We start from the raw sequence: 20,388 nt of genomic DNA, 5'->3' as shown, positions 1-20,388 counted from the left end.
TAAGAGAACGCTCTTAATTGGAGTCATCTTTGGCGTCACTCTCAGCTCCCCTCCTCCAGTCTAATTGGTGGTATGAATGAAACTGCTGTGGTCTTTTTACCTGTCCGGATGATGCTCTGTCACTAGTGCTTGTGGTAAGAAGCGACTAACCTAGCCCTGCCTCAGCTTCAGTGAACCTCAGATGACTAGAGTACCCACCCGATACCCACCTGGCCTCAAACCAGACACGGCAAAACCTGAATAGTGATTTAGGGCAAGAAGAAATGCTATTTCTAGTGATCACTGGTTCTCAACCTGAAGCATCTAAAGAAACACATGGAAGATTTGTTGAAAACAGATTTCTAAGGCCCACAGTTAGAGACTCCCTGTCAGCAGGTCCTGGTTGAGGCCCAAGAATTTGCACTTCTAACAAGTAAACACATATTTTTGATGCTGCACCCTTTGAGCACCACTGCCATAGACAAGAGAGATTAGAATCAGGGGTCCTCAAACTACAGCCCATGGGCCACATGTAGCCCGCTGAGGACATTTATCTGGCACGCCGGGTGTTTTTTGCCCCGTTTTGTTTTTTACTTCAAAATAAGATATGTGCAGTGTGCATAGGAATTTGTTCATAGTTTTTTTTTAAAACTATATACAGTCTGGCCCTTCAACGGGTCTGAGGGACAGTGAACTGGGCCCCTGTTTAAAAAGTTTGAGGACCCCTGGATTAGATATCCTTAGGATGGATTTCACACTAAGTTGTGCTCAAGAACTAGAAGGATGGAAAGAAATGGCACAAAAGGCAAGCAGCTCTGGTTCTATTGCCAGTTCTGGAAAAGTTTGTCAGTAATGACCAACTTTAAAAACTAGCTATACATAAAAGTGGCATTTCAGATAGATATTTAAGAGGATATACAATCATCACTCTTCTCTGAACTGAAAAATTCCTCCTTGCTCTCTACCAGTGAATCAGGTCTCTCTGACTTCTACCCAGAGGGTTTTCTTTCACGCAGAAGACACAAACGCTAATTAAGAGTCTCTTGCTCACTATGAAAATTGTGTTATCAAGCTTATCAAAATGCTCCTGTAGGCTACTCCCTGGCCATTAAGATCTTTGAAGATTTAAAAGTCTTCTTCACTCATTCCATCTTTCTTAACTCTTATCACTCAATCTTTCATATTTCACTCTTTTTAAATCTGGAATTTATTTTAAAAAACCATTTATTCCATAGTGAATTAATATATTCAATTATTTCAGCACGTAAGTCAATACACCACAATTGCTCTTGTCTGCCTAGCCTGTGTACACTGGGTAACAAATCAATGGCTGAGGGCAGAGACAGACATGAGGTATTTTCAGGTTTCAGGTAAATGGAGAACACTGGGTAGTGAACTAGCTCAAGGCTCTGAAACAGATGTCTAAGGCGATGACATCCACACCTACCTGAACTGTAGCTGTCAGTGGAGGACTGTGAGATGGAGCGAGACAAAGATCTTCGGCCGGTCTTGGTGGGAAATTTGGTGAACTCTTGCATGTCATCAGCAAACTGGATTTGCTATAAGCAGAAGATAAAAAGTTGAAACTTCTGCCAAGACTATGAAATGGTCCCCCCCTTCTGAAGGCCACACATTGTCTTTCCTTAAAGTCCACGTTACCTCGTGGCTCCCATTAGAAATGACAATGTACAGGCTACTCTGATTCTTAACCAAATGCCAATGACTGTCATTTCTCAATTGTTTCAACAGCGTTTGGGGGTTGGGGTAGGGGCAGTGGGAAGGACGTAGTGGCTAAGACCTAATTTCTTTTAGCATCTGTCCAACTTCACATCTTTAGTGAAAACATTCCATAGTTTTCTTCCCACTTAGAATTTTAATACGTAGTTTTGACTCTATCAACAACCATCCTTAATTGTGTGGTGTTTCTTTTGCTTCGGCTTAGTCTCTTGTAGCGTACTCTAGCAGAGGTCTTACCATTTTCATGAATCACACACGTCTAGACTGTTAATGAACACTGGCGCACCAGGAATAAAGCCACTGCAACATCACCAGAATCTTTTACACTCGAAAGGTTTCAGATACAGAATATACAGCCGAGAGAGAGAGAGAGAGAGAGAAAGAGACACACACACACACACACACACACACACACACTATATTCCATGGTAATTACGACTAATTCAAATGGGGGGAAAGAATGATTTGGTCAACTCTGGATTAAAAACTTCCTGAAACAAAATAAATCAGATAATTGCTAGATAATAATCTGAAGAATCTTGAAAGATGGGCTTTAATAAAAGGCAAGTAGCTTGTAGGTAATATTACTCTTACAAATTATTAATGGATGCTGCTAACGTGTATGGAAAAGACTGGTGGCATAACGGGTTCTGAGTTGGGCTTCTAACCACAAGGTCAGCAGTCTGAACCCACCAGCTGCTGGTTATAGATTCATAACCTTGGGAACTCAAAAGGGCAGTTTTAGCTCCCGACAGTGTCCTTATGAGTTGGAATCAACTTGATGGCAGTGAATTTTAGTTTAGAGTGCATAGAAACACGGTCTCTCCCAAACTACTTAAAGTCTGATAAAAGTCTTTCATCAAAATGTGAGATAATAAACAGGATGGGAGCACCATCTGCGCCGAGTCTCCTTTTATGTCATCACAATCCAATCCTGAAAAGGCGTCCAGAAGAATCCACGAAGCTAAATCTTTAGCAAACACTTCTGGAAATTTATTGGTTGAAATCATCTCGCCACTATGCCAGCAACACAGCTGTGGTCACCTTTAAGCCAAGCATGGTACACAGCTCGCTCGCTACAGGGGCAGACCCTGCGCCTCCTCTGTCCCCGCACTCTTCTGCTGCGGAGCACCGCCTTGCCATCTAGGCAAAGGAGGTTAATACAAGCAAACATGTTGAAGGTGAAGAATTCACACACAACGATGCAATAATTAAAGGAGTGCAGATTCTGTGTGGCATGATTCACATGCAAAATGAAAGCCAAGGCTGGCCTTGGAGTAACAGCCATAATGTACTACAGGGCAAGATCTTCATATGCCAACACCAAGTCCATGGCCCTGCACACAGAAGGCATTTAATAGGTATCTGTAAACTTGTGACGCTTTTGAAATTATTTTTTCCCCAGTAACAGCAAACTACTCAAGCTTCAAGAATAAATAAAAACTCAAGTTAAATCATGACATAGATAGGAAGTTCACCATTTACAAACAAGTCCGTTTCTGTAAGCCTCTAAGCCTCGGAGGTTAGTTGGACTAGGTGCACAAGGAGCAGATGTTATGTGTTTGGCTGCTGAGCCTGCCTTCTGAGGCTGATTTACAGTCTCAGGGACCCTATGGAGAGGTTTTCACTCTGTCCTATACTGTAGCTATGAATTGGAGTCAACTTTGATTTTTGGGTTCTGTGCAAAAAAAAAAAAATCTTGATGCCTTTTCAGTGATTTAAAAGCTGCATGTGGCTTTAAATGTGGCGGTAATTGTGATGGAGAATTTGCCGAGAGGAGGCGTTGGTTCAATCTTTTATTGTAGGCAAATTTACTATATAATATTAAAGGCAAGCAAGCAAGAGCTGTTGGTAAGGCAGATATTTATAACCCAGGAGCTGCTTGTACTGTACTTTTGTTAACCTAAATATCTTTGCAGCTTGATTAACAAATATAATTTTAAGATCAAAGCAGTTTTTAAAAGTTTAGGTGCTGAACCTTTAAATGTCAAAAGCACAATTCCCCCAAGCCCCTCCCCCAAAAAAGTGGGGAGAGAAAGAATACGCCTGAGACAGCCACAGGCCAGCATTTGCCCTTCTAGCTAGGATTTCCCATGGCATGTCCACGTGACTTCTGCTGTCAGCAAAGCTCATTTCACTCAAGAGATTAATCCCGGACCAACATAATGACTTTCAACCCAGAAACAGTTATTCTGGCAGTGAAAAACATTAATAAAGGATAAGAAAATCCTTTAAAAACAAAGGCAGCCCTTCCACTAGCAGCCTCTCTGCTGCTGGCACAAGCAGCCAACTCTCATCCCCATTTCTCCTCCATCGTTTTTCAGACACCACTAAGCAGGCGGAGTAGAATTGCAACAATATCTGCTATCTTTTAAGTATGAAAACAGAGGAAGTTGTGGCAAGAGAGAAATGGATTTCTTCAGCAACCTACGAATGGAATTAAGAGTCATATTATGGAGAGCAAATGCCTTGAGAATGATTGGGGCAGGGAATGTATGGATGTGCTTTATACAATTGATGTATGTATATGTATGAACTGTGAAAAGAATTGTATCAGCCCCAATAAATTGTTAAAATAAAAAAAAGAGTCATATTAACTTATATTGATACCTCATGCTGATATAGCTCACCAGAAGCCTGAGCTTAGCAAAAGCTTTCCCATCTAAATATGTTAGCATGTGTTGCAAACAGCTTATCAGATTCAAGTAACGAAGAGAATCCGTACGCGGAGTGGGCAGAGTGCTAACTCTAGCGCGGACCTGGGCGGGTGGCCTCCTCACTGCTGGTAAGGTGTCCTAGGTAAACACCGGCGAACAGTAACAAGCCGGCCTGCTCTCTGATCCCACACTAGGCACTGAAGAGACACTGCAGCACAACTGTTCTGTGGCTCTCACCTTTCCTCTGGGCCCTCACAGCTGCTAGCCACCTTCCCAGTGAAGTTTCTCCAAGAGTGCTGGTCATCTTCCCAGTTGTAAACAAAGAAAATGCTGCTTGAATCAACACGGATATCTCAAGTTCTCCCTCTAGCGCAATGGCTCTCAACCTTCCCAATGCCGGGACCCTTTTATACAGTTCCTCGTGTTATGGTGACCCCCCACAACCATAACATTATTTATGTTGCTACTTTATCACTGTCATTTTGCTTCTGTTATGAATTGGGTGACCCTTGTGAAAAGGTTGCTTGACCCCTCCCAAAGGGTCACGACCCACAGGTTGAGAACCACTGCTCTAGTGAAACCAGAACTTAAAAATAGCCTCTAACTGGGTTGGACTTATTACATATAAGCCAAATAAGATAATTTTGGTGAAAACAAAACTTCAAAGGCAACTGCACGGCTGTTCTGTTTGCATTATCTCCTGTCATGAGTAAGTATTAATTGGGGTGCTTTAGAGCTGTAAAGAATGCCGATTCTAGATATAATGGGGAGGAAGAGAAGGAGGTGGGGCCTCACCACCTCATCAACAGCTTTATCCCCCGTGGTCTATTCTTAAGTACTGCAACTGCGAAAGGCCACCAGGTCAGATGATATTCTCCCCGAAGAGCGCATCCAAACACACACTTCTACTTGTGGTCTTACAAACGCAAACAACAGGCTGGCACAGCTTCAAGCACCTCCCTGGGCAGCTCAGAGGGCATAATGATGGGTTCTCTTCCATGTGATATTGACCATGATCGAGGGAAATTCTCCTGAAGAAACAATTTGGGGTACATCTACCATCCAGTGGTGAGAGGCTGAGCTCAAAGATCTGAACCGAACTTAACAAGACAAAGAGAACCTACAAAGTTTTAAGGCTCAAGTCAAAAAACAACAAACCAATTGTATAGCACTCAGTTGACCAGCATTGCTACATTTTACCATTAGCAGTTGAGACCTTTACTCCCTCAAGGCCCACCTACAGTTCTACTCAGATACCACCCAATTCTGCCTTTTAGCTCCTGAAGCAGAGAAAACGAAAAACTAAGACTTTAACTATGACACTATGGCCAACAGGTGGTGGAAAGGATGCTACCTCATGGTGCATTACTTTGTCAACACATTTCGGACTCTAACCTCGAGATCGGTGGCTCAAACCCACCAGTTGCTCAGGAGGAACTTAAGATTGTGTGCTCCCATGAAGATGCATAACTCCAGAAACCCTATGTAGGGTCACGGGGATTTGGAATAGGCTCAGTGGCAGTGGGGAACCAGTTACAGTGGCTGCGAAGGTGATTCTGATTCATGCTGACCACTTGTGTATCAGAGTAGACCTGTGCTGGTTTTCAGAAGGATGCCGTGCCTTTCTTCTGAGGCACTTAAGGGAGGACTAGGACTGCCAACCTGTTGGTTAACAGTCGTTGAACCCGGTGCTATTCCATAAAAGTCTATGGAAGGAGCTGCAGTGCCTTACACAGCATAATGACAATGCAGGGTTTGGTCGGGCAATTTTGGAACATGGAACACGCTAGGTACCGCAATCTTTAGTTTTATCTGCACACTGCTTAATTCCCAAACAAACAATCCACAAACCAGAGCCATTCCTGTGTGACTTGGGCTGCTAACTGTGAGGTCAGCAGTTAAAACCACCAGCCACTCCTCGGGTCAAATGCACTTCAGTTTTAAAAGTAACCTCCTTGCTTTACAACACGTAAAGAGGTCTTGTGGAGCAGACTTACCCAATGCAATATGTCCTTTGATTTCGACAGCTGCTTCCGTTAGCACTGACGCGGAATCCAGGCGAGACGAAATCCATGACAACTTCAATCTTTCCATGATGTTACCTGCTGATCCAGTTGTAGGGCTTTTGATTTTTACATCGAGTCATAATCCATAGTGAAGGCTGCAGTCCTTGATCTTCACCAGCAAGTTCTTCAAGTCCTTATTTTCAGCAAGCAAGGTTGTCTCATCTGTGTATTGTTGTTACATGCCATTGAGTCAGCTCTGACTCATAGCAACCTGGAATGCACAACAGAATGAAATCCTGCACAGTTCTGCGCCATCCTCACAATTGTTCCTGTGCCTGAGCCCATTAACGCGGCCACTCTGTCAATCCATCTTGTCGAGGGCCTTCCTCTGCTCAGCTACCCCTCCACTTTACCAAACCTGATGTCCTTCTCCAGGCTCTGGAGAAAGTATGTAAGATGAAGTCTTACTATTTTTGCCTTGAAGGATTACTCTGGCCTTGCCTTTTCCAATACAGATATTTGTCCTTTTAGTCGTCCATGATACTTTTAATATTCTTCGCCAGCACAAGTCACTGCATCTGTTCTTCTACAGTCTTCCTTACTCAATGTCCAACTTTCGTATACCTTTGATGCCATGGAGAATCCCATGCCTTGGGTCAGGTGCACCTTAGTCCTCAAAGTAACATCCTTGGTTCTTCAATACTCAAAAAAGGTCTTGCACAGCATATTTACCTAAAGCAAGAGGTCTTTTGATCTCGACTGCTGCTTCTAGAGCACTGATTGTGGATCCAAGTAAGGCAAAACCCTTGACAACTTCAACCTTGTCTCCACTGATCATGTTGGTCCAGTTGTGAGAATTTGGGTCTTCTTTATATTGAACTGAAGGCTAAAATTCCTGCTCTTCATCAGCAAGTGCTTTAAATCCTGCTTACTTTCAGCAAGCAAGTGCAAACTGCAGGTTGTTAATAAGTCTTCCTTCAATCCCGATGCAGTACTCTTCTTTCCTAAAATCCCGCTTCTCTGATGATTTGCTCAGCATGCAGACTGAACAGGCATGGTGACAGGATACAACCCCGATGCACCCTTTTTCTGATTTTCAATCATGCAGTATTTCTATAGTTCTGTTTGCAAAGCTGCCTCTTGATCAGTTTAAATGTTCTGAAAGAGCACAATGAAGTGTTCACAACGAATGAATTCCCAATCTTCTCAGTGTTATCCCAAGTTTATTATGTTCCACACAACTGAATGCCTTGGCACAGTGAATGAAACACAAGTAAATATCTTCCTGGTGGTACTCTCTGCTTTGAGCCAAGATCCATCTGGCATCAGCAGTGATATGCCTTGTTCCACGTCCTCTTCTGAATCCGGCCTGGACTTCTGGCAGCTCTACTGCTTTCACTATGGTTGGAAGATCTTCAACAAAATTGTACTTGTGATATTCATGCTATTGTTACATATTTTAAGCATTCTCTGGGTCACCTTTCTTTAGAGTGGGTACAAATATGGATCTTTTCCAGTCAGTTAGCGAGGTATCTGTCTTCCAAATTTCCTAGCACGGATGAGTGAGTGGTTCCAGTGCTTCATCAACCTGTTGAAACATTTCAATTGGTATTCCATCAAATCCTGAAATTTTAGCTAATGCTTTCAGTGCAGCTTGAACTTCTTCCTTCAGTACATAGGTTCTTGCTCATAGGCTACCTAATGAAATGGTGGAATGTTGACTAGTTCTTTTTGGTATAGGGACTCTGTATTCTTTCATCTTGTGATGCTTCCTGTAGGTCAGTATCTTTAAAGTAGGCGAAGCTACAGCGACAACAACTAGAGTAAGGGTTCCTGGAGGGCACGGCGGGGGAGGTGGAGGTATAAGAGGGAGCCGCTATCAAGGAGTTAAAGAGAGAAAGAAAATGTTTTGAAACTGATTTTGGTAGCAATTGAACAACACTGCTTAATATGGCTGAACTATGTGCTGGGATGAGCTTGGATTAATTCCTAATAAAATGGTTTTGGGAAAAAAAAAAACCTCTTTCAATCATTGAAAATCAAGGATGTACTTTGAGGACAGTGGTGCACCTGACCTAAGCCATGGTATTGTCAATTACTTCATATGCATGTGAAAGTTGGACACTGAATAAAGGCGATCAAAGAAGAATCAATGTATTTGAATTGTGGTGCTGGCAAAGAATTCTGAAAGTACCATGGACTGCTAAAAGGACAAACTGATCTGTCTTAGAAGAAGTAAGCCAGATTGCTCCTTAGAGGCAAGGATGGAGAGACTTTGTCTCAAGTCTAACTTTGGACAGGTTAGGAGAGGTCAGTCCCTGGAAAAGGACAGCCTGCTTGGTAAAGAATCAGAGCAGTGAAAAAGGAGGAGGCCCTCGATGAGACAGACGGATGGACACAGCGACGGCAACTATGGGCTCAAGCACTCGAACAACTGACAGGATGGCACAGGACTGGGCGGTGTTCTGTTCTGGGGCAGGGTCACGAGGAACTGAAACTGACTAGATGGCATCTAACAGCAACAACACTCCTTTGGAAGAAGGTTCTTTTGCTCTTGAAAGACTGGCAGATTTGGAAACTCTGAACAGCGGTTCTCAACCTGTGGGTTGCGACCCCTTTGGGGGTTGAACGACCCTTTCACAGGGGCCACCTGATTCATAACAGTACCAAAATGACAGTGATGAAGTAGCAACGAGAATAATGTGATGGTTGGGGGGTCACCCCAACATGAGGAACTGTATGTAAGGGTGGCAGCATTGGGAAGGTTGAGACCCGCTGCCCTAGGGGGTTTGAGGCTAGTCACCTTTTTAAACTTGTTATCGCACATGCTGTTTAACAGCCTCTACTTTCCCCAGAAAGATTTCGTCCTAAGGGTGAAGAACTAGGCTCAAAGGTAAACAGCAATTAATAGGCAAACAAATCATTAAGAAAGAATACTTAGAAGAGAATAGAGGGATCAGGATAAGGTCAGGATAAAGATGAAGAAAAGGAAAAACAAGTCCACAAGAGCCAAAATAGGACCTTGAGTCTATTCCACCTGGATTTCGAGAACATCTCAAGAACAGATTTGATGCACTGGACACTGATGACAGAAGACCCGAGGAGCGGTGGGACATCAAGAGCATCACTCATGAAGACAGCAAAAGGTCATTAAAAAGGAAGGGAACAAGACAATTCAAAGTGGACATCAGAAGAGATTCTGAAGCTTGCTCTTAATCACACAGTAGCTAAATCAAATGGAAGAAAGGAAGAAGGAGCTGAACAGATTTCAAAGGGCAGCTCGAGAAGACAAAGCCACATATTTTAGGAAAATGTGCAAGGCCCTGGAATTAGAGAATCAAACGGAAAGCACGTGTTCAGCATGTCTGAAACGGAGAGCTGCGGAAAACTCACGCCTAGAGTCGCAATCTTCAAAGATTCTATAAGCAAAATACTGAATGGGAGCATGGGAAGAATAGGCACTGTACCAAAAAGAATTAGCGTACATCTTACCAATCAATAAGGTAGCACATGAGCAAGAACCAATGGAGTTGACGGAAGAAGTTCAAGTTGTACTGAAAGGATTAGCCAAAAACAGGGCTCCAAGGAACTGACGGAATACCCACGGAAATATTTCAGCAAGCTGAAGCAACACTGGAAGCACTCACTCATTTACGTCAGAAAATTTGGAAGACAGTTAAGTTGGCCAACTGACTGGAAGAGATCCATATTTGTGCCCCTTCCAAAGAAAGGTGACCCAACAGAATGCTCAACCTATAGAACGGTATCACTGATATCACACACAGTAAAATTGTGCTTAAGATCAACCAACGGTTGCAGCAGCACATGACGGGGAACTGGCAGAAGCTCAGGCCAGATGCAGAAGAGGACGTGTGTGGAACATGGGGGATATTATTGCTGTTGTCAGATGGATCTTGGCTGAAAGATGATAATACTAGATGTTTAGATAATACTAGATGTTTTATTGACTTTGTGAAGGGACTTGACTGTGTGGATCATAACAACAATAACAAAAGGATCAAATAAATGTTTTTACTGCTTAGGATTATTTGAAAGGCCTATATTCTTTTTCTGGTACCCTATGGAGTTTCCAGAACATTCCCAACTTTATATTGTCTGTCCCATTGTCTGCTCTAGCATATTGTATATGCAAATTTTTTCTGTTTACACATCATAGTCACCATATGCATATTTTGAAAATCTATACTTTGCATCTTAGTACAACAGTGACTACTGTACATTAGAATTTTAATAAGGCCAATTAGTAAGTGGGGTACTCTAGCACACCTCTCAGGAGTCCTGCATCGTCTACTTCCTAGTCCATCCACCTTCTGGCTGATTCTCTTTTTTTTTACAGACCCTCCTTCTACCAGCTCTTTTCCCCAAAGGAAGAGGGCGTACCTTTTCTTCATAACGGAGGATGATCAATTTGATTCCCATTTCAGATGAATCAAAAGAAATAGTTATCAATTCACAGTAACTAATTGGTATTAAGAAATGAGTAAATCTTAACATCTTTCACCTCATTTAGGTAAAAGCAGTTTCTCCAAAGTAGGATACCCCCACCCAGTGAGGGGCCTTCAGGCACACCCACTAGAAGTCACCCCCATCACCCTGCCACGTGTTCCACTCCCTAGTGCAGAAAGCACACTTCTGAGACTTGAGTTTGGCTACTCTGTGCCCATCTTCTCTGTCTCAAGTTTCTCCAGTGCTCAGTCTCCTCACTTGGAGCCTGAGTTTCTGTGGAGGTGGCGTGTGGGGAGGGAGGTAGGCACTGACTAATCAGAGCACACACTTCCCTCTCCCACTCCCCATCTGTGTTTCATCAGTAACTGGATATCACACACACTGCTATAATCCAATTTCTCCGTCAGAAGAACTGCTCCTTTTAAAATGGGACTCAACCTGATCATGTGTCAATGCTGGTGGGGAGAAGGGCGGAGGCAATATAGCTCCACACTGTGAAGGTCCCTAAAGTGGAGAGGAACTGGAAAACCCAAAGAAAGATGAAGCCCACTGTTATGGAGATAATTAGACTTACAGTGACCCTGTATAGGGTTTCTGAAGTACCCTTGGTGGCACAGTGGTTCTGGGTTGGGCTACAATCTACAAGGTCTTCAGTTTGAAACCACCAGCTGCTTCAAGGGAGAAATATAGGGCTTTCTACGCCTGTGAACAGTTACTCTCGGAAACCCGCAATGGAAATTCTACCCTGTCCTATCGGGTTGCTATGAGTTGACATTGACTTGATGGCAATGCGCTTGCTTCTGGGAGCAGCCAGGCTTGTCTTTCCCCTGAAGAGGAGCTGGTGGGTCTGAACCATAGACTTGCAGTTACAGTCCAATGCTTACCGACAGCACCACTAGGGCTCAAGTGGTGAGGAATAGGTGTTTGAAAACTGCTTGCCTTTTACCTTTATAAACAATTCCGCGCCTGCTTCCCTTCTTCATAGCAGAGGGTTTACTAGTTTTCTATTACTTCCTAAAGTGCTCCAGTGAAAGTGGGGGATCCAGGCCTCCAAATGCAGAGATAGACAGTTAAGAGATTAAAAAATGGCAGTAAGTAGAATAGGGCAAGGCTTCCTAGTTTTTAAGACCACAGGCAGTGGCACACATTACTGAAGTGCTTATTTAGCTGCCTACCTCAGTCACCAGGTCTGTCTATGTCCCATCCTCACTCCTAAACCCACAACTCAATGAAAACATGCCAAACGTCCTTTCTTCCCCTCCTGAGTTGCCATGAATGCTAGGTTGAAGTGTGTGTGTCGGGGGTGGGGGGGTAATCCATGGTCCTGAATAAACGTGATACACTCAAGTCTACCCCTGCCATCATGTTCATCTTCAAGTACAAGGAGGTTAAAAGAACAGTGAACACTTTCTACCTAGATGGAAGCTCTCCATTTTCAAATGTTTCTGGGAGGGAAGAGGGAAGCAAACATGATGGTGACTCAACCCTAACTTCTTTAGACCGTATCTTCTAAGAATAAGAATGTTCTTTAGCAGAATCAGATTAATACCACCAGTTGATTAATAACTATCATAAAATATCTAGTCTGTATTCAAATTTCCCCACAAGAATATCTTTCATAGTCCACAGCCTCTCCTACCATTCCAATCCAGGTCTACACAATGCAGCTGGTTGTTAGAGCTCCAGCCGAAAGCCCGTTTTCTCCCTTGGAGTGGCTGTGGCTTTGAACTGCTGACCCTGTGGCTAGCAGCCCAGCATAGAACCATCACCAGGGTTCTCAGGTCTCCTTAGTCTCTGTTAATCTCATCTCTGGACTGCCTTTCCTCTGGGATGATAGTGACTTTCTTTTGACAAGTGTAAGCTGGTGTCTTATACAACTGTCCATATTCTGAATTTTTCAGATGGTCTCCTTCCTACAAATGGAAGTTCTGTTTTGAGGTTTGATTAGGATGAGGTTTAAGATATTTTTGCACGAATATTCTTAGATGATAGTGTATATTTCACTTTGCACCAGAGTGGTAGGCACATGTCCCATTGCTCCACTAGTAGTGATGCTAAGTCTGAACCCTTGGTTAATTAATGTCCAGGAGTATCATGGAATACTTAATGTGCAAACTACTAAATGGAAAATTAATCTGCTTTGTTGACAGGAGATTATACCTATAGGGAAAAAACCAAACCAGGACAAAAAAAGATTAAATGTCACTTGTGGACAGGTAAAACCCACCAGCAAAAGAATACATTACTCTGGAGGTACGTACAGTCGGAGGATAGTTTTCTCTGTGCTTATGCAATCAATTTTCAACCCTACTGCCACCGAGTCACTTCCAGCTCACTGGGACCCTGCAGGACAGAGTAGAACTGCTCTACAGTTTTTTCCAGATGGTAATCTTTAAGGGAGCAAACCGCATTCTCTTTCTCCCATGAAGCAACCAGCCCAATGCTCAACCCAAAGTATCCACCAAGGCCTCTTAACAAGGCATCTAATTAGGCTCATTTGTTTCTCTGTCAGTAAGCAACTCTAAGATTTCTTTTTTCTCGCTGGCTTAACTGGGTTTTTGACATACAGTTACATGTCTGAAACTGTTCAAAAGGTACACTGCAGGAAGCCCTGCTTCCCCCCTACCCCTGCCACACTGTTCCTCTCCCTACCTTTTAGTTTCCGGCTTATCCAGCCCTTGAGCCTTTTTTCTGCGGGTAGGGGTAGGGAGCACATAAATATTTTCTCATTTCACCCCTTTCTTACTCAAAAGGTAGCACAGTAAACTATTCTGTACCTTGTGTTTACACGTGGAAATCACTGAGTTGGATTAGAGTGTAAGAGTGCACACCGCTGCCTGGTGTTGGGAAAGGCCAAGGCAGGTGGACTATGTTCACCTGGCATGTCTGTAAATCATTAGCCTGAATTCTCAGTCCTACTAAACGAAGCTCACAGGAAGCAAAATGGACAAATCCTATTGCACCATAATAGGGTCTGGCCAAAAGTTCATGGAAATATTTAATTAAGAGAATTTTAAATACTGAATTAAATGGGACTTTTCAATAAAAATTGTCAGCCTGCCCTCATACACTTCTGATACGCTATTTCCAACGCTCTAACCCTTCCTCTAAGAATTCTGTGCTTTCCGATTCATACCACGGCAAACGACAGTTTGAGCATCTTCAAAGGATTCAAACTGTGTTCCTCTTAAATGTCCTTTAAATTTGGGGAACAGAAACAAGAATCTGGAGAGCAAGGTCAGGACTGTAGGGTGGATGAAGTAAAGTTTCTGTGGTGATTACATAATCTCCTGTCAACTAGATAAATAGAATGAAGGGGTAGAGTCTAGCCTGTCAAACAGGATCCAGCTTGATGATGCTTTTCTTGTGGGGATGGCCATGAGGATTTGGGAAACTTCCTCTCTTCCTCCCTAGAGGCAGGATCTACTCTCTCTGCTTCACATTCCTGTTGACAAGCCACATGAAGCCAAGCTGATGGCAGCCAGAGCCCTGGACATGCGTCCACTGCCACTGGATTCACAAGACTTTGCACCCACCAGCCTGTGATCTTCCTACATTTTGCATCATTGCAGGTGACTGCATGAGTCTGAGGAGGAATTTACAGACCAGTATCAGGCATATGGGCTAATATTGGCCTTAATCTGGACTGGGCTGGGATGTTTTCTGAATATACAATTTCTCTTTGATATAAAGCTCTCTCTTCCACACGAATGTCTCTCGATTTGTTTTTCTAGCCAACCCAGCCTAACACAGTTTCTCAACAAAATTCTCCTGGGCCGTTCTTGCTCCCTTTCAAAGAAAGAGCAGGTGCATTGTAATGATTGGAAAGAAAAAAAATTCCTAGCTTTTACCTGGCTTTTTCTCACCAATGCAATTTGCAATTAAAAAACAAAACAAACTCAAAAAAACCAAAACCTTCTTCAAATTATGAGGTCATGCTGTATCCTTCAAGAAAATCCATTAAGATTACCCCTTTGGAATCTCAAAATATAGCTGCCATAGCCTTCTGAGCTGACCTTTCTGCTTTGAATTTAACTGGCCCAACAGATCCCCTCAGAAGTCACTAAGTCACTTATTCAATTAGACCTTGTTGCTTGAAGGCTTCCTAAAGAAACTAAGACTGCTCGACACAATGGATGGATGTATGGATTGTGGTAAGAGTTGTATATGAGCCCCCAATAAAATGATTAAAAAAACACAACTAAGACACATGTGTTACTGAGGGAATCTGTCTCCAGCCATCTACTGATGACAGACATGGTTTAAATAGGCTTTATTTGTAATAAACCCATACATGTATTAACTAGAAAAACAGAAATATTTTTGACTTACTCTCCTAGTGCTTGAATGAATGAATTTTAACTATGTATCACCTTAGAATATGGGAAGGCTCTTCCAGCTCCAAAACAAACAAAACCCAAAACTCAAAAGCAAAAACCAAACAACTCACTGACATTGAATCAATTCAAATTCATAGCAACCCAATTGTGACCGAGATGGTTAACTTTGTTTTGCTTTTTGAGATGGTTAACCTCGAATAGAAGCTGAAAGCCTCCTCTTTCTCCCATGGAGCTGCTGGTAGATTTTGAACTGCTGAACTTATGCCCAATGCATAACTCACTATGCCACCGGGTTCCATTTGGGAAGGCTGGGCTAGACCCCGTTTAACTAAAGGTGACTGACATGGGCGGCAGGGCCGTAAATATCTCTCAATAAGTGGCAATCAAGAACTTTCCCTCTTAAGCTAACACTCAACAAAGGTTGGAAGCACGACCCACCATTTGCCATAAAATACAGGCTCAGGACAGGAAATGAGTATGCAACATTAAGTATGTCTGACTTTAAGGCTCTAATGTTAAATATTAACTATGTAGTCATTCGTACTGTTTCTAAACGTGTGTGTGTCTCAATGAGACCTTTCAGAATAAGTTCTGTACTTAGCCTGGGATTTTCAAGGTCAAAGACAAAACCCCTTTAAAGATTAGCAGCTGCTGATTTTGGTTTCCATCGCTCTTAAAAGACAAAAACAAAGGTTCTAAAAGGGGAGACTAGAGAAAAAAATATACACAGACAACAACCTATAAAAATAATCAGTCACATCAAATCATTTAAAAAACATTAATTATTGGAGCCGATCACAGGATCTATATATAACCCCCTCCATGGGGAACATATAACAGAAACGTGGGTGGACGGCTCAAGTAAAAAAATGTTTTGAGAATGATGAGGGCAATAAATATACAAATGTGCTTGACACAATGTATTAAAGTGATTTTAAAAAGAAAAGAAAATACTATAAAATATATATATAAATTGTATTTTTTATTCCAGAGAAGCAGTATATGCTTATCCTCTTGACTTTCTAATGGGAGCTGTGTATCTCCGTAGAGAGTCTGTAAGAAACAAGGCTGACTGAAAGAAATTGTTGGCTGTGACTTCTTTCAGGCATACTTCTATCCCCCACCCCCACCTCTCAGACTGGCATCCAGTTTTGGCATTTCTCACCTTCAACGACTTTCTGAACTGCCGTATTCCAAAGGTGATGGTTAGAAATACAAGGATAAGTTAGATCTCTTCCTTTAGGCTGTTTGGCAGGCCAGGAGTCAAGATAAAATTCTCCCTATAGGAAAAGTCATCTGGCAAAATGCTTCAATAAATAACTTCTAGAACATCACTCACTCATTGGTGAAAACCACCCAACAGCACAGGATGAAGCTGAGATGTCTGAAACCTGCACCGACTAGTACCGTGATCACCAAGGCGCTGAATGCTGATTGCAAGATTTTCTAGTCTCAAGGCTTTGCCTCAACCATAGTGGTGTGCAGCTGTGAGTCCCTTGCAGAGGATGTGTGTTTTGAAAGCATTGGAGAGTGCTGCTGCCTCTACACTTCACTGACAACAAAACAGATGGAGGGGTGGGGAGGGGGAGGAGAGGGGGAAGAACCCAACAAACCAAACCATCGGCTTAGGACTATTTTGTCTTTTCTTGGAACAGGCTGGGAAACACCTGCACGTTTCTTTTTGTTTCTGAGGAGTACGTTTATAGAACTGTCCACTAGAGTGGAAAGCCATTCCAAGTGGCCAATGCCAGATGAACATTGTGCATAGAAACACTACTTTACAGTTAGCAATGAACTGCCATTGGGAGGTACTACTCCTCAGATCAGAAAGCTCCAACACTGGAATCAAGGTGCTGTGCCACCTACCTTCTGGCAAACGAGTCTGTGGCCACTGCCTTTTGGGGATGGAACGAGGAGGAGGGCAATGCACACATAATCTAAACCTGAACCAATTTACTAGGACAAAGGAAATGTCCTAAGAATTTCCTACTGGCACCAAAAGCAATTTAGAAATTCCATCTGTATTTAAACAAGATTTTAAATTCTGTGTGACTAAAACTGACCAATACCCTTTCATTTCTTTTTTGGATTACCTGGAAAAGCTCACTGGTCACTTTCATAGTAAACTATGGTATATAAAGCATGCAATAAAGTCTATTTCAAATGTGGTTTTAAAGAGGTAGATTTATCCTTGCTAACTGGGGCTGAATGCGCTCTTGCTTTACAGACTATCACTTGGTTCAAATCAAAGACCACATCCTTACACGTATGAGGACAGACACTCTACGAGGTTTCTTATTGTGTTCGAAATTTTATTGTATCTGGCTATGGCTTTCTACAAAATTCTTCTCCTATGCCCTAAACTAAGTTTCATTCATGTTTCTGGAGTACATGTTACACACTGTACAGTACCCGAGGCACAAGGCACGGTCATTTTTTCAATTCAAACACTAACTTTTCCAGGAAGAGACACATTTTAATATTGGTTTAACGAAAAGCCCTTAAAAAAAAAAAGACTACAGTTCTGGGGGGACATGGGAGAGGAGGAGGTGGGGGAAAGGAAGGGGGTAGTCAACAAATTCAGGGACAAGGGAACAACCAGACATCTAAAATTGATGACCAGGAGGGCATACAATGCCTGGTGGGGTTTGATCAAGTGCAATGTAGCTGAGAGGAATTAGAGCGAGAGAGCTGAATGAAGGTCAAACACGATAGTGGAACAGGAGTAAAGTAAAAGGAAGCAGAGGAAAGAACTAGGAGGCAAAAGGCATTTATCGAGGTATAAACATAGGCATGCACATATGTAAATATATTAATAAATAATTCTAGGGATATAGGTCTATGTACATATATTTATATGCTAAGTATTAAGGTAGCAGATGGACATTGGGCCTCTACTCATGTCCTCCCTTAATGCAAGAACACTTTGTTCTAATAACCTGGGATTCCGTGATGCTCACCTTCCCGACATGATCGCTGAAGACAAAATGGGAGCATAAGCTAGTGTGGTGAAGAAAGTTCATGGTGCCCGGCTATTACAAGATACAGCATCTAGGGTCTTAAATTTAAACAAGTGGCCATCTAGCACAGAAGCAACAAAGCCCACATGGAAGAAACATATCAACCTCTGTGATCACGAGGTATCAACAGGATCAGGTATCAGGCATAAGAAGACCCAAAGCCCATCTGCAGACCCAAAGCCCAACTGCAGACATCCCCTCACAGAGGGGTCACAAAGACCGGTCGAGCCAGCCAGGGTGCAGTATAACATCAATGAAACATACAACCTTCCTCTAGTTCTTTAATGCTTCCTTCCACCCACTATCATGACCCCAGTTCTACCTTACAAATCCGGCTAGACCAGAGCATATATACATAGGTACAGATAAGAGCTCTCAACACATGGAATCCAGGACAGATAAGCCCTTAGGAGCAGTAATGGGAGCAGCGATATCATGAGGGTAGGGGAAAGGTGGGGGAAGGGGCAGGAAGGGGTACAGATAGCACTGACTGACATATAAACACCCCCGGCCCCTTTAGGTGGACGAACAACAGAAACGCGGTGAAGGGAGACAGCACAAAGAAAATGTTTTAAAAAGGATGACGACATATGTACAAATGTGCTGGATGCAACTGATGTATAGATTGTTATAAGAGCTGTAAGAGCCCCCTCATAATTTATTTTAAAAAAAACACCCCAAATCTAAGCACTGATAAAAAAAAGAGCCTATCTGCCATCTTTTTTCATCTTAAGTCCTATTTTAAATAAGTCAGTGGACAACATAATTAGGGCATACATAGAAAACCAACAGCCACCTTTATTCTCCTCTTGACACTGGGAACGAGCCAAAGCTGCGTCACCACAGCACTTACGCAGCGTTTGACTGGAAGTCCTACCAGAGCAACAAAAAGAATCATGAGCACCCAAATTGGCAATAATAACTTGTTGCCATCGGGCCAGTTTCTACTGAGAGTGACCCTATGGTAAAACTTCCTCCGTGCGTTTCTGAGACTGTAACTCTTTACCAGAGTAGAAAGCCTCAGTCTTTTCCCCAAGGAGCAGTTGGTGGCTTTGAACTGTTCACTGTCCAGTTAGCAGTAATGCACGACAGAGCAGCAGGGCGCCTCCAAATTGGGGTAAAACTCCAAAAGAAGCAAACCGACCCTATTTGCAAATGATACGTCTCCCTACACACAGAAAATCCCAGTTTACAAAACAGTTACTGGAAGTAACAGAAGGGTTAGCAAAGTGGTAGGGTATAAGATCAACAAACAAACAAATATCTGCTGGATTCCTCTACACGAATGAGCACCCTACAAAGGTAAAAAAATCCAAAGACATAAAACCACCCAAACAAACAAAAAATCCCAACAAAAAGGTACCCTTCATGATCGTCCCTTAAGGATGAAACACCTAGGAATAACTCTAATCAGGGATACAAAAGATATATATATCCAGAAAACTACAAAACACTACTGCAAGAAATCGAGAAAACTACACAAATAGAAAAACATGTGCTCATGGATTAGCACACTTAATATTGTGAAAATGTCAGCAGTCCAAGTGATCTATAGATACAATGCAGTCCCAATCCCAAACCCAACATCATAAATGAAACGGAAAAACGAATCTTTACCTTCATATGAAAAAGAAAAGGTCCGAGTAGCTACAATCTTGAAGAAGAACAAAGTAGGAGATCACACACATTCCGATCTCAGAACTTACTGAACAGCCATAGCAATGAGAATGGTCTGGTACTAGTACAATGACAAATACTTACACCAATAGAAATCAAGTGAGAACACAGAAGTAAACCCATTCAGCTACGGACAGCTGATCTATGTCAAAGGTCTGAAGTCCATTCAGTAGGAAAAGAGACAGTCTTTTTTAATGGTGCTGGAAAAACTGGATTATCTATCTGCATAAAATCAAACAGGAAAAAGCAAAACAAACAAAAAAACCCAAACAGGATCCATATCTCACACTAGACACAAAAACCAACTAAATGGATGAAAGACCTGAATGTTAAGTATAAAACTATAAAGTTCCTAGAGTAACATAGACAAAGTGGGGTCTTAACTTATGGCATAACTACATTATCAAATATAATTAAGGTGCACAAACAACAGAAGGTAAATGAGTTAATTGGGACCTCCTAAAAATTAAAAACTCATCAAAGACTTTACCGATCAAAAAAGGTG

At 42.4% G+C, this 20,388-nt stretch overlaps 1 protein-coding gene across 3 annotated transcripts in view; it reads right to left on the bottom strand.

Moving 5' to 3' along the window:
- AHCYL1 (adenosylhomocysteinase like 1) overlaps positions 1 to 20,388 on the bottom strand; it is a 46,909-nt gene that overhangs the window by 11,802 nt on the left and 14,719 nt on the right. For 2 of the 3 annotated variants that reach the window (XM_075559213.1, XM_075559206.1), the window contains exon 2: positions 1,427 to 1,538. In XM_075559213.1, the coding sequence (XP_075415328.1) occupies positions 1,427 to 1,538 (112 nt within the window). Of the gene's footprint in view, positions 1 to 1,426; positions 1,539 to 6,370; positions 6,646 to 20,388 lie in introns of those variants that run through there. The other variant, XM_075559221.1, reaches the window with a different exon arrangement.

This window comes from Tenrec ecaudatus, chromosome 1, assembly GCF_050624435.1.
Source record: "Tenrec ecaudatus isolate mTenEca1 chromosome 1, mTenEca1.hap1, whole genome shotgun sequence".
In the NCBI taxonomy this organism is placed as follows: domain Eukaryota; kingdom Metazoa; phylum Chordata; class Mammalia; order Afrosoricida; family Tenrecidae; genus Tenrec; species Tenrec ecaudatus.
Note: the sequence above shows the minus strand (reverse complement) of the source record. Positions and strands in the feature narration are given on the sequence as shown.